This window comes from Hetaerina americana, unplaced genomic scaffold (genome assembly GCF_022747635.1).
Source record: "Hetaerina americana unplaced genomic scaffold, ioHetAmer1.1.p SCAF_48, whole genome shotgun sequence".
Classification (NCBI taxonomy): Eukaryota; Metazoa; Arthropoda; class Insecta; order Odonata; family Calopterygidae; genus Hetaerina; species Hetaerina americana.
Window position 1 is genome coordinate 2564024 of NW_027287073.1, and position 14852 is coordinate 2578875.

The 14852-nt window shown below is 39.4% G+C and overlaps 1 protein-coding gene across 1 annotated transcript in view; it reads right to left on the reverse strand.

The window, feature by feature from the left end:
- Positions 1–242: 242 nt before the first annotated feature.
- Positions 243–14852, reverse strand: part of LOC139693370 (centrosomal and chromosomal factor-like) — a 449040-nt gene continuing 434430 nt past the window's right edge. The window contains exon 2 of the mRNA XM_071591498.1: positions 243–363. Within this exon, the coding sequence (XP_071447599.1) occupies positions 305–363 (59 nt within the window). The 3' untranslated portion in view covers positions 243–304. The remainder of the gene's footprint in view (positions 364–14852) is intronic.

Below are 14852 nucleotides of genomic sequence, written 5' to 3' on the forward strand. Positions count from 1 at the left end.
ATACCCATTTAGCATAGTTAGTCAATAAGTATGGCCATCTCCTCTACAACAAATATTGTGGCCGATTTAAAATTACTGCAAGACAGTTAGTTATAGGGTCCATCACAGCCTCTAATCGTCAGTCAGTTGGAGGTGCCCTCAAGTGTCAGTGCGCCGACCCAATTAACATCCTTGCCCTTCCCAACCCCACCATCGCCCCCTCCTCCACCCCCCCCCCGTCCCTCCCATTCCCGCTCGCCGACACTTCCTCTCTCCCTCGTCTCTCCTCTAATTGCTCTCTTCTCTGTCTTCACTACTTACTGTCTCACTGCCAGCCAACAAAGTACCTGTAATCAGTCCATGACCCAAGCAATGGGTACTCACCTGCAAAGATAAGAAAAGAGAAATAGGAGCGAGTTATAAAACATCAAAGCCATTCATTCTTTTGTCGGGCACCAAAGTGGTGCGTGGCGCGCTCTTGTGTGAGGAGGAACCGACGGTGCAATTAGCCGCCGCCACCTCCTCACTCCCCCCCGCCCACAATCCTTCCTGCTCTGAGATGCGGGAGACAGAGGGGAGGGGGGGAACGAGGTTGCCCAGGGTGAGGACGAATTCACTCTGCGGTTCCCATCGTGTAAGACGCTACGACCACGACACGCACTCGAGGGAAAGAATCATCTCGCAAACACAGTCCTAGGGGATCTACAGTCCTTTTTTTTCATGTAAAACACTCGAAATTTTCTTGCGCTAGTTATTAATTCGAATGATTAAGAACACAATGAGATAATTTGTCACGACTATTAAAGTCACAGAGATAATACCATCGATTGAATCAGCAAGACTTCGGACTTAGTAAAACGTCTAAAGCTACTTAGTGAATTTAATCAACCAAACGCATTGAAGCAACATGTCCGTTGTGTTAATCAGTATATTTCCAAACATAAACAATCACACTTGCAGAATGGTAGTAACTCTAGGTCTATGAATTGAGGTTGCTAAGTTTTCAGTCCGAAGATTAAAAATACTAAAATAATTGTATAACTGAAGGCTGGTTACTACCCTTGTGCAAAACTCTCGCTGCGTGAAATCATCACGCGTTAATAAAGTGGGCTGGGGCCTTTCTCTGCGCTAACTCGCCTGCTGCGAGTTTCCAGAAAATTATGGTAAAAAGAAAATCACAGAGAGGGAGAGTCAGAAGTGACCAATTTCGAAGCCGGTTCCCGTTAGTTAGATGCCGAACGCGAAGCATACAGATAGGCCACGGAGTGACCTAAAACTACTGTACTGGAAAAAGGAAAAAGCATTGCTTTTAAAAAATTGTATTCGTATTTAACTTAAAACTAAAATCATCACAAATATTTCAGTCAAATTTTTAAATAACGTTGTGATCAGTGGTAATGTTCTCATTAAAATGTGGATTGAATATAAACCACAAAATTCTACGCCGACACGATTGAATAAAAAAAAGGAATAATCTTTTTCAAATGAAATCACTTTTAAAGCAATTTTTCCGACTATAGTATTGCTCGCGGTGCTCGTCGCTATGGAAAATATTCCGAAATAAAAAAATGAACAAAACAAACAAGACCGACGAAATGAACCAAACAAACTAAAATAAATGAACCAAGTCCGCTTTGATTGCTAATTGGATGGTAAATATCCCTCTGCCGCACCGCCGGTTTAGAAACTCACGGAGTTTTTTAAATCCTCCGGATTTCTTTTTACGCTTTCAAAAATTCGGAATGAATAATTAGCTGCCTCCAAAAAAAAATACAGTCATTTCAATTCAATGCATGCGGAAAATCTTTTTTTTATATCTCTCCCTCAAATTATTTTTTCTTCCTCATTTGAATCCATCGAGCACAATTTTGCGCCCTCTCTAGCGATCTATGAGCATTTCCGTAGACTCGATGTAAATGTTGCCCGCCGGTGGGTAGCATTCGTCCTCGCTCCCTATCCTCCCTTTCCCCCCCGATCCGCCCGTCACCACTTCCCATCCGAAAACCGCCACCCATTTGACCCCCTCCCTCCATCCCCCACACCACCGATATGACCGTAAACTGCAAAATAATTTGGGCACCGTGGAAAGGAACACTAATCTGTGCCGCCGTAGTACATACATGCATTCGGTCGCGAACATTTGCTGTATAAATAAAAAGGGGTCGATCCCAACTGTTCGAGTGGAAAAATAAATGGTGCGGGAGCATGCGACTAAACAAGACGAGCATGACGAAAATATGTCCGTTGGTTTCCATTTCCTTCGATACCCCTCACCACTCTCTCTCCCCCACCCAAAAACCAACCCCTTCTCCCCGACGAATTCACCGTAAAAATTCCCCCAACCCTTAGAGAGAGAGTTTTTTTTCTCTATCTATTTTATATTTGCACATTCCACCCTCCCACCGTCACCCCTGCGCCTCACTTCGTTCCCTGCTTCCCCAATTGGGGCGTCCAGAAAACGTATAAATTAATGTCACCGCGCATCCCAAGGCTTTTATTTACTCAGGGGCGGATATGGTTCCTCTCGATACATTTTACGATATTCCGGCACCGGATCTCCCCTCTCGAGGGCAATTCCATCCCCTCTCCCTCCTTCCTCAACTCCCATCCTTTCGAATCAAGTCCTCCCAGAGAGGCGTCCCATCGTGGGGGCGGAAAGTGAGTGTGCGAGTTTGTGTGTATGTATGTGTATATGTGTGTGTGCGTGTACATACGTGGTGTCTATGTAGTCAAGGAGTAGAGCGTATGCATGTGTGTGTGTTTGTATATATACTGACAATGTATATATACAAAGACAAATATATACATATTTAGCTGCTGTGTATATTATATATATATATATATATATATATATATATATATATATATATATATATATATATATATATATATATATATATATATATATATATACACATTCAAACACGAAATACCGCCAAACGGCGAATAAATACTCATATATACAGAAACAGATATAAGGAAAAGGGATATAAGACCCACGGATCTCAGAGTTAATTACGTTTCCTCGATAGCTCAAGTGGTTAAGAGCATCCGCCCGGCAAGTGGAAAGATCCGAGGTTCGAGTCCCGGTCAAGGAATAATTTTTACTCTTGTGATCCGTTCGATTCCGCCTTCCCCACCTCTATTGTGTTCGTCCTTTATATGTGTTCCTATCCCTTTTCCTTGTATCTGTTTCTGTATGTATATATATATATATATATATATATATATATATATATATATATATATATATATATATATATATACATATATATATATACATATATATATATACATATATATATATATATACACACACAAAATCTATAACTCTCGCAAATATGAAACCAATTTGTTTTTTCGTAGCTGATACGATTAACTTTCATGCGTACAATGTGATGAATTTCCCATTTCCTTGCATTAATCAGTAAGTACGTGATTACCTCAACATGAAAGATGCGGATCAAATAAGCAAGTCCGTATGATAATATGCAATATGCAATTCGCATAATGCATCAATGAATTATAATGTTCCGTGGCCAGTACAAATTCCTTAACTCCGATTACTCTATGGCTCCCATTCCTTAATTACTACGATTTGAGGTCAACAATACTGGTACAGTAGGTTTTTATCGTATCTCTTAAACTGTTTTAAATGTCCGGGGTGTTTTTTTGATGACGTTCATAGAATTTGGTGAAACGCTTTGGCTGCCAGGAATTCCGGAGCTCTCGACAGGTTTGCGTTGTTTGCATTTCTGTCTCCGGAGCACACTGCCGCAGGTGGACAGCCACTCCGGCGAGGGCACTTGATTGGCTTGCATGCTAACTTCCTTTTTTAGAGTCAAAAGACTAGCAAATGGCGACCCATTTTTGCTATTTAAAATCCATCAAAAAGAAGCAATGTGCGGAAAGTTAATGTTTGGAAAAATTCCAAAGAATATTATATTTCATACAGAAAGGCCTAAGTTTTCGAGGGCTATGTTAGGCATTCCTAATTTATAACATTCGGGCAGGAAGGAATGACGTATAGGTATTTATCACAGGAATACACAGAAAGAGACTAATAAATCACACCGTTCATTTTTTTGCTTCCGTTTCGTCTTTCGCTGCTAATATCTCTAAAGAAGGAACTCGGTGTTTGGACTTTTTAATCGCTCGCTTTTGAAAAATAAAATTTTTGCAATATCGTTCCCAAGTATCGCTTTTCAAATTCTCCATATCTGCGGGTGTCACGAACTCCAATCACTATATTCTATATTTTATTATACTCCTTTTCCATTGAAAAAAGTATCATAAAAGTTTTCCTTCGTTATACATATTATTTTCTTCTTTAGACCATCACGAACTGTCGTTGGAATATCACGTAAATAATAACCGATACCAATGGCGGTAGATAAGTTTTTCCGAGTTAACGACAGGTGAAGTTTTGCTGATAAATGCACAACCGAAACATCACAGAAATGAGAAAATAATTCAGAATTCTAGAAAATATGATTGACCACATGAATACTGACTAAATCTCCCAACCCTATCAATTAATTCAATATATTTCCATTAGACATTTTATTTATTTATTTTTTATTTATATGCACCCCGCAAGCCACCGCCAGGTGTGTGGCAGGGGGTGAATACACAACAGAATAATGTAGCTAGTAGTCGGCAATGAAGGAATACCGGTCGATAGGGCGAATTAGAGTTTTTAAGTTTCCAATTTTATAAAAGTGGACTCATGTTATTTTCGTTCGCACGCGAAACGTGAGATGTGTTGGGATTAGGATGATTGTCGTATAAATGTTGTTTTTATTGGAGTACTTATACTAAATTTGTGATTTAAACAAGAGACATCTGGTGAGTAAGCTTGAAAAATGTGAGTTTAATGTACCAATAGTGCCCAAGTATGAAATAAAGAAAGCAGAAAGGGCGAATGTGCCCGTGACGAAGGGAGTATGTCAGACTGGTGGTATGGAAGAAATTAGTGAATGAGATTACTATTTGTTCCAAAGAAACTGCGGGAGATGCCGCAACAGTAACTTTTAACGGAGTCATCCGTTAATGTGCAATTCAATCAAACATTTTCAGAGTGTAAAAATCATTCGCCTTGACTAGGATTCGAACCCAGATCCCTCAATATCCGGTCGAGTGCTTTAGCCAGTTAAGCTATCGAGGCGTCCTATTTGTTGTAATAACCCGTACTATTTGTTGTAATAATAAAAACTAAGGCCTTTTCCTGCTTTTTTCACTTCGTAAATGAGCATACTACCTTGATCAAAAAGTTCCCGGAATAACCACCGTGTGTCGCTCCCATCGTTCCGATTTGAGTTCTGTTTTTTTTGTTAAATTGGTACATCTGTTGTTGATATTCCCTTTAAATCTTAGTGTCATAACTTGACATTTGCAAAAGTTACGGTCGGTTTTCGGTATGTCCATCAGTGCTTCCTGCGATTTTTCCATTACTTCCTCTCGGCTGCTAAAACGCGTTCCCCGTAATGGTTTTTTAACTCGATTGAACAGAAAGAAGTCACAGGGAGCCAAATCAGGTGAATTCGGTGGCTGTTGGATGGTATTTGTTGCATTTTTCGTCAAAAAATTACGAATAATGATAGCACTGTGCGACCGAGCGTTATCATGGTGCAAAATCCACGAGTTTTCTGCCCACATTTCTGGTCTCTTTCGGCGAATTGCTTCACGCAAACGTCTCATAACGCCCAAATAATACTCTTTGTTTACTGTCTGGCCTTCTGGCAAAAATTCATGATGCACTACACCGTTGTAATCCATGAAAACCGTCAGCATTGCCTTCTTTTTTGGCTGAAAACGACGTGGTTTTTTTGGTCTCGGCTCATTTGGTGAACGCCATTCACTTGCCTGATGTCTGGATTGCGTGTCGTACTCATAAACCCACGTCTCGTCTCCAGTAATGATCCTTTTGATGAATGTGGGATCGGATTCAGCCTCGCAAATCATGTCTTTTGCGACGTCAACACGGTCTCTTTTTTGCATGAAATTGAGGTCTTTTGGCACCAACTTTGCTGCTACACGACGGAAACCCAAATCATTAACCACAATGTCTTGGGCGGATCCATAGGCAATGTTCAAGTCCTCCGCTATTTCTCTGATGGTTAATTTGCGGTTATTGACCAACATTTCTTTTACTTTATCAATTTTTTCACCGACTTTCGATGTCGATGGTCTGCCACTGCGTTCATCATCTTCGATTGACTCACGACCACTTCTGAACCGCTCGTGCCACTGGTAAACGACCGTTTTTTTTAGAGAATCGTTGCCGAAACACTTTTCCAACATTTCCAACGTCCGTGCGCCACTAAATCCGTTTTTTACGCAAAATTTAATACAAGTTCGTTGTTGCAAATTTAAATCCATTTCTGAAATTTTAAAAAATCGCCAACACACACAGAGATAGATGTACTCTTGGCTACGTAACTTTGGCAAATGTCAAGTTATGACACTAAGATTTAAAGGGAATATCAACAACAGATGTACCAATTTAACAAAAAAAACAGAACTCAAATCGGAACGATGGGAGCGCCACACGGTGGTTATTCCGGGAACTTTTTGATCAAGGTAGTATGTATGTATAAACTCGTATTCCCTCCTTTCAGATCCCCTCCTCAGCCACCAACTCAGCATAGTTGGAAAATTAATCTTGAACAAACCGTCAAGTTTACCCTGAAAAGTAGCTCCGAATTTCACTGAACTCAAAAAATATGAAAGTGATTAAAAAATAATGGTGCTTAAATTTATTTTAAAAAATAATAATTTTACACATATCTTACTAATGTCTGTGTGTTTATGGATAAAGCATAAGTAAACATTTTTAGAATTCAAAATATAATGTAGACTTTAAAGTGTTTGATCATTTAATATTAATGCTGATTTGATATATGCATCGTCCAAATACATTGTTATTTCAGGAAAAGTATTCGATAATTCAGATATTGACAAACCTTTTTTCAAAGGTTCCCATTTATTGTTCACTTTTTCTCCGTGATTTTTATGTACCAAAGTACGTTTCATTGGATCCATTAATGTTTCATTATGTTTGCAACACTTTCCAGCAGTTCGTGGTTTTACTCGTAGAATTCCTCATGGCTTCTTAAACCATGCCTAATATAAAACATTTTTTTTTTAATCTTTGTTTGACACCCACCCTAGTGTAATCTATTTTCTGTTCAGTGTGTATTCGTACGAATTTAGCACAAAATCTAATTTCAGCAAACATTTTTTCGCTGGATGCAGATGAAAGCGCTTAGTTGGAGTTGTGTAGTTGAAAGGAGAAAAAAATAAAAGACCTCCAAATCAAACGACAAAAATCGCCTAATTGAAAAATACGATCACAACACCCACGTTGGGTGTGGATGTTAGCTAGGTTACTAGAGGTGCTATGGTTTCGCACCATGGAGGAAGGACTGAGTGTTTGATGTGTCCGAGAGAGAGATTTTGAGTGAGAGGGGGTTTTAAGAGGAGGGGGGAGATGGTGAGTGGAAGAAGAGGGGCGAGAGTCGGGTGAGAACAAAGCTGTCGAATCCGGTTCTTTTTTTTATTTTTGCTGCGAGACACCTGTCACGCATTAATCATTCAAATGAAATTTCCAGGACGACCCCGGTGCGGGCGGAAACAGGGTGGGGGTGGGCTGAGAGTATGGATGGAGAGTTAGGAGGAGGGACCAAATGCGAATGGGAGGGAATGTGTTTGAAAGAAGAAAGGCGAAAACGCGTGGTGGGTAGCATATCCGATCGGATCTACGTCGTTTTTTGTCGATGAATATGAATTGAAAAAAATGCTCCCACCCCCATTATCATCGCCTTGCTCTATAGTAAAATAAGGGGGGTTCAAATGCATCTAAACCCCTTCCCAACCGCATTATAAACCGGAATAATTTAAACGAACGTTGGATATAAATGATTTTTGTTGTTTTTTTTCTCATCGTTACCTCAGTCTCTCTCCAGGCTAGTCATTGAGAATGTTTTATCAGGGCCTTGTGATGGATGGCAGGGTGTGGCGAAGATCCCTGTGAGTACCCAAAAAGTAGTGAGAAAAAAGGGATGACTATTGCTTACGTACCTTGGTGATACTATCCATTTTCATTTTTTCGTGTTACTTGTGGATAATCTCACCTGCCAAAAGACCCCAGGGGCTGCTAAAAATGAGACTGCTCTAGGAAAAGGTTTCATGTAATTTACTGCGGATGTATGGAGGAGCAAATCCAACCAAGAGGAGCTGCAGTACAACTTTATAATTACTGCACGCGATTTCTGTTCACGATTTACGTTGAAGATAATTGGTTATGCTTTACAAGCAATATAAATGTTAGATGGGCTCTTAGAAATATTTGGCATTAGATTTCAAGTTCTTTTAACGGCTGAAGACATTTCGTATAAAATATTTACCAAAAGGAGACTGCCAATGGGAAAAATTATTTAATAAAAACACGAGCTCCCAGTTTGACATGCTGAATGTTTACGAATGTGCTATCGAGGACGACTCGCAAAGGTCGTAAGTTGATGATTTTTAAAATTTGAGAATTAAATCGTTAGAAAGTGGAGTAATGAAGTATTGAAAAAGTCAATTATAAAAAAGAGTTCGTCCAATATTAGAGCTAAAAAGATTTTTTTTTACTTTCAGAATAAATTTTTCAAAGATGAAAAGGGAGGAAATGGTACACGTATCTCGACGTTGTGGTGATGGAGGGAGTAAACAGGAAATGAAACCCTTTTGACCCTTTTTCCCGCTTCTTCCTTGTGTTCTCTCATTTTCATTTCGTGCGGCCTATTTGACCCCCCCTTGGAACGCGTCTGACTCGTGGAATGGGGGTGGGAGAAAGGCAAGAGGGGAAAATATCCATCCTTAAATTATGCATTTTTGAATCCGAAAGAACTATTTTTTTTTAAGATGAAAAAAGGTACCGTTGTTCAAGATAGGCGGAATTAATTTTCGGCCTGAAAAAATTTGCCTAATATCGTCATATAAAACCGAAATATTCGCCTAAGGGGACCGATTATAATGATGAAGGTATTTTTTGATATCATGTATGGAAATAAATAGGAACTGCTATCACATCTCATAAGAATTTAAATGATTTCGGTGCCTTGTTTTGCTAAACTCGTCAAGGCTAATAACCTTATAGAAAGGGGATGCGTGCTAGATGTGAAAATAAATCGAGGCAACCCTGCTGGGGTAATTTCGTACCTCCCCCCCTTGTGTGTGAAGCAATTTTCCTTCTTTTCCAAAATCCAATTCTCAAATTCCCTAACAGCTGAAGTATTCCTCTTGTGTTTAATTTTGAATAAAGCCAACATATCACTCGTGCGACGAATGTCTCTGTCGCAAGGGGGCGAGAATTGTATTCACGTTTATGAAATTATTCGAATTTGTTATGACCTTCTAGATTTTTCATTTCATTCCACGAATGTCTTCACTCCTCCTCCGGTTCGCTTCTTTTTTTCATTCGTCTTCGTTCACCTTCCATACCAGATGTTTAATTAAAAATTTAATTGATCGAAAAATTTACTCGGTGAGCGACCAAAGTGCATTCAGATTTATAGGATGGCTTTTATTATTAAGGGAACTGGGCCGGCCACCAAACTGCGTCCGATATCTTTGGCCCTTTCCCCACTTTAATTAATTTTTAGATGTACATGTGGATTAATTTCAAGTCTGCGCGAAACTCCCGGGAGCGACCGGGAGGGCTATTTTCACAGCGAGACACTCAGGATTAATTGGGACTCGACCGCCCTCCGCCAAAACGCTTAGAGCCAATACGAGAAATTCGTAAAAGCCAACACCGGTAAAAATTGTGATTAGTCATACATCTGACCTACTCTGACTGAATTCTGCTTGTACAAAGTAAGCGTCTCGATTAAAATTGCCAGGAAAGACTTAATGATACCTATTCCGATGTATGATAAACGCTTTTCCCACAGGCATAACATTGGAGGAAATTGCTTCTGCGGACGGGAGTGGGGAATTGATTAATAGACCTTGAGACTTGTTTATTTTCTATCCCTGACTCGCCAAACATTTTTCTCTGATTCCCTTGTTGTCAAAGACGGTGCTTAGTCTCTTTAGCACTCTTCAAGTTCATTCTTTGGCAAAATGTGCCCAATTATTTGTTTCCCCAATCCAAGATATTTATTTCCATGCAATATATAATCTTATTCTGCTAAAAGTTGAGTCAAAATCGCAAAGGAGACATCGGAAATATTCATAGGTGTACTGAGTGATTATTAATTGTCAACAGCGTCGTATTCGATGGCTAATATGCACACAATCCAATAAATGATACCCAGCCAACCACGTTTACGAACTGTTTATTGAGTTAAGACGATATCCGTTCACTGCATGTGCTTGGGAATATATAGAGAACTTAATTAATGAGGTTCATGTAAAGTAAACGTCCCCATGAGCAAATTTCAATGTACTTCCAGTGTTATTTCCATGAATTCCCGGATTGTAGTCTTAATACTGCTCTTTTTCGTTAATTTTTTTCGTCTTGACCTTTTTCCAAAATATTTAGTGTGGACCATTCCTTTGATTAAGGAGGATATTACTTCCTGAATAAAATATTATATTTGTTAAAACAATATTTCAATCTTTAGGGTTCTTTTAATAACATGATACATAGTAAATTTGTAAATTGTACGGGTCTCTTATTATAATTGCGAAAAATTACACCCGCAACTCGAACAAGCCCATGCCGAAGACTCAAATTACGTTGACTACCCATGGCTGTTTTGAATTTCGGAATATTCAGATACACTTCACAGAATACCCAGTCATTGATTTCCAACTTCATCCGCATGAGAGCATTTCACAACGTCAGGCGTACGCTCTGCATGGGGGCAATTAGAACTTCATGTCCTCTTTGTCAACTCGTCACCGATAGAGTAGAAAACAAGCATCGTCGTCAATAAATCATCTATGTTGCAATCCTGAACTTTCTCAATAAATAGCTGGTAACACAAGTATAGCCGTCAACATAAATACTTGCCAGCGTGTGACAAGGTTTTATCATACTAGAATCTGTCATACCTCATTTGTCCACTATCAATATCAAAACAACACCTCGAAGGGCACCGCAAGGGCGTATGGCGGGGGATAGTAAGGCACTATTAATGCATAAACATTTGCACATAGTTCATAACATGATAACTTATATAAATAATGCATTAAACTATCTAAATCATGAAATAATGCATTATCAAGCAAAGCGTTTAATATTGTGTTCCGAATCAAAAATATAGGGTTGGGTATGTTTGATTTTGTTCCAATGCTGTATCCCGCCCATACTGATGTACGTATATCTCTATTATTTTATCATTTTGGTCCTAATATTCCAATATATATATATATATATATATATATATATATATATATTTATGAATGTATATATATATATATATATATATATATATATATATATATATATATATATATATATATATATATATATATATATATATATATATTATGAATGTATATATATATATATATATATATATATATATATATATATACATATACATTCAAACACGAAATCCCGCCAAACGGCGAATAAATACTCATATATACAGAAACAGATATAAGGAAAAGGGATAGGAACACATATAAAGGACGAACACAATAGAGGTGGGGAAGGCGGAATCGAACGGATCACAAGAGTAAAAATATTTCCTCAACCGGGACTCGAACACCGGATCTTTCCACTTGCCGGAGTGAGTATTGAGTATATGAGTATTTATTCGCCGTTTGGCGGGATTTCGTGTTTGAATGTGTATTTGGCCAATGTGGCTAGATCTCTTTCTTCTGGCTATGCGTGCCACGAAACGCACTGTTCCTTTCCTGTATGATGTTGTATGAATTCTAACCCACTGTCCTTTCCTTTCCTTGTGTATTGTCTATTTCTCCTTTGGTGGGTGAAACTGCCCCCTGACGCCATCTCTTGGCTGAAAGAATCGGGGCGCTTGGCGACATATTAGACCCACGGATCTCAGGGTAAATTGACTATCCTCGATAGCTCAAGTGGTTAAGAGCATCCGCCCGGCAAGTGGAAAGATCCGGTGTTCGAGTCCCGGTTGAGGAAATATTTTTACTCTTGTGATCCGTTCGATTCCGCCTTCCCCACCTCTATTGTGTTCGTCCTTTATATGTGTTCCTATCCCTTTTCCTTATATCTGTTTCTGTATATATGAGTATATATATATATATATATATATATATATATATATATATATATGAGAGGCCATTTCTATATATCCTTTGTCGTTACAAGTAAATCCGTGTGTTCACTACCATTATAACAGTCTTAACCTGAGGTTTAATAATTTTAATCGAGTGTTTTCGTTTATGCATGAGCTAATATATACTCAAATTTCCGGTGAATTGATAGTTTTGCATGTTGGGCCAGTGCCATAAACACGCCCTTGTGATGGTTTGCTGGGTATCGTTACGAAATACTACTATTTGGAAGGGTTGAAAAAGTTATCAAAAGAAAAGGTGTATCGACCTAAAGGGACACTATGTTGAAAAAGAAAAAATATGAAGAAAAAATGTCTCGTTCATTTGTTAGATCGGAAAATTTTCAGACTACCCTCTTATCTCTTATATCTTAGCTCTTTTACCATAATTTCATTACTTTTTCCTACCACTTAACTGAATCTTTAAAGCTAACCCGAATACTTTCGTTTGAGATGCGTGTCCTATGAAATTTATCACATATCATGTAAACTTTGGAGCTTGGAGGTGGATGTGATTTAAATGAGGCTGGGGAACGCGGCATTAGAATGTACGAGCCATATGGAGAGCACCTCCATTGGAGTGCACCGTCCGTCGGATGGGACGTTAAAGTGTGTGACTCCTTGGCGCCCTTCGTTTAGAGTAAACTAATGCCCAAACCGAGTTTTTGCCCATCCTTCCTTCATTCCTGTATATTTTACATCTACCAATTTCCATATCTATCAGTAACGGCCTCAGCTACCGGTCGCTTCCCCTTATAACTAACTGCTTCTACTCAAAGGCACCCTTTGGCTATGCTAGAGCTTTGCCCCCGGTGACTTCCTACGGTTTTATACTAATTTCATATGTTTAAGAATATTTTCATAGTCACATAAAAAAGCCAGGCTTTCAGTTTTCCGTTATTCTGGGTTTCCTTTGAGACCGTTTTACATGATACTTTCTTCAGTTACTGATATTAGGACTCACATTAGGATGTTCAATATTGATGCGATCTTGGTGCTAAGTTGTGGATGAACCCTTTGATGAGATCCAATGACTTTCGTTTTCTGCGCATGCTTACATGGTTTTGTTTTGTGTTATCAATTGACACCAGTGTTCGTGCTTCCATTCCAACAAACATTTCATTGCGTGACGTTGTGTTCCATCAATAGTCCTAACGTGAAAACGTTAAAAGTACTAGAGGCAATGTTAATTTTTAAACGCTTAAAATATCGAAAACGAAAAAGGAAAATATGACAAACGAATTCTATAAGCAGGGGACCTTAAAGGAACGGCACTCGTGTTTTGGCGATTCTGCGCAAATAACTGCCGAATTGAAACTTGGACAGTTACATAAGTTATTTGCAAACATCTCCCATTTGTAAATTGTGAAATATTTCCATATTTGTGTGGCTTCTTCGTACAAGAGTATATTTTTACCGACATATCATGAAAGTCGTCTTCCTACAAAATTTATGTAGATATCAACGTCACAATTAATAGACCCTTGAAACAACCCAGCTCGTCTAAGATTGGTAGTTGTATTCAAGAGAAGCAGATTGAAAATATGTCTCGTACTCATTCCTCCTCCTAGACTTGAAAATTTAATTGATCTAAGTCATTGAATACAATCCCATCCCATCTAAACGATACAATTTTATATTCTATTGTTTCAGGCTTCACTTCGTGGAAGTATTTAATATCCATACTAAAAAGAAAGACTCGTACTTTTCCACAGATTTTATTATACGGTACAACGCGTTTCACCGACTTGCGGCATCATCAGGTACAAAAAGGTTTCAGTTTCAGTTCAGGTTTTTGTACCTGATGATGCCGCAAGTCGGTGAAACGCGTTGTACCGTATAATAAAATCTGTGGAAAAGTACGAGTCTTTCTTTTTAGTATGGATACAATTTTAATTATACAGCATTCGGTAATGATTTCAGTAATGTTATAAGAATCGTGCAAACCGGCCTTTACTACTTCCATCTGTGAAACGGCTTCCGAAAAAGTTCCGAGAAACCCCAGCGGACCAATAGCGTGGCAGTATGTTGACGAAACGATTGTGCAATAAACTTTGGGATTCTCCGACGCCATTCTCGACTCCGGGTCTTATTTACATTTGCGTGCTTCGGCGTGGGGGGGTTGTGCACGTCCGAACTAATCCGCTCTGTCGGCTCGCGGCAGATCCGACAACAATACAGACCCGACCGTCGAAAGGGGGGCGAAGCGAAGAAGAAGCACACGATACGGAAACTTCCAGTCTGCAGAAACATCCGGGGGGGTGAGGAGAGGAGCGAGAAAAGGGGGGTGGGATGCCGTGCATCTTGCACCGAGGGCGGGGAAGAATTATGGGCACGCCGACGAACGCAGAAGGGCCGTTTGGAAAACCATCCGAAATCTTCTGCATGAAGGTTAAGAGGAAGGGGAAGGAGATCACAAAAACATCCATTGGTGGCTCACACGCAAACAGAACCCGTGCGCGTCACACGTCTGTCAGTCCTTCTGCCCTCCCCCCCCCTTACTTCTCCCCCCCCCCCATCTTGTGCACACAAGCCCCGTTCCTTTCCCCCTCCTCCTTCTCTTCCACCACCCCCGGAAAATCTTTCGGCAACTCAAAAACTTTCTCAGAAGCCGTATCA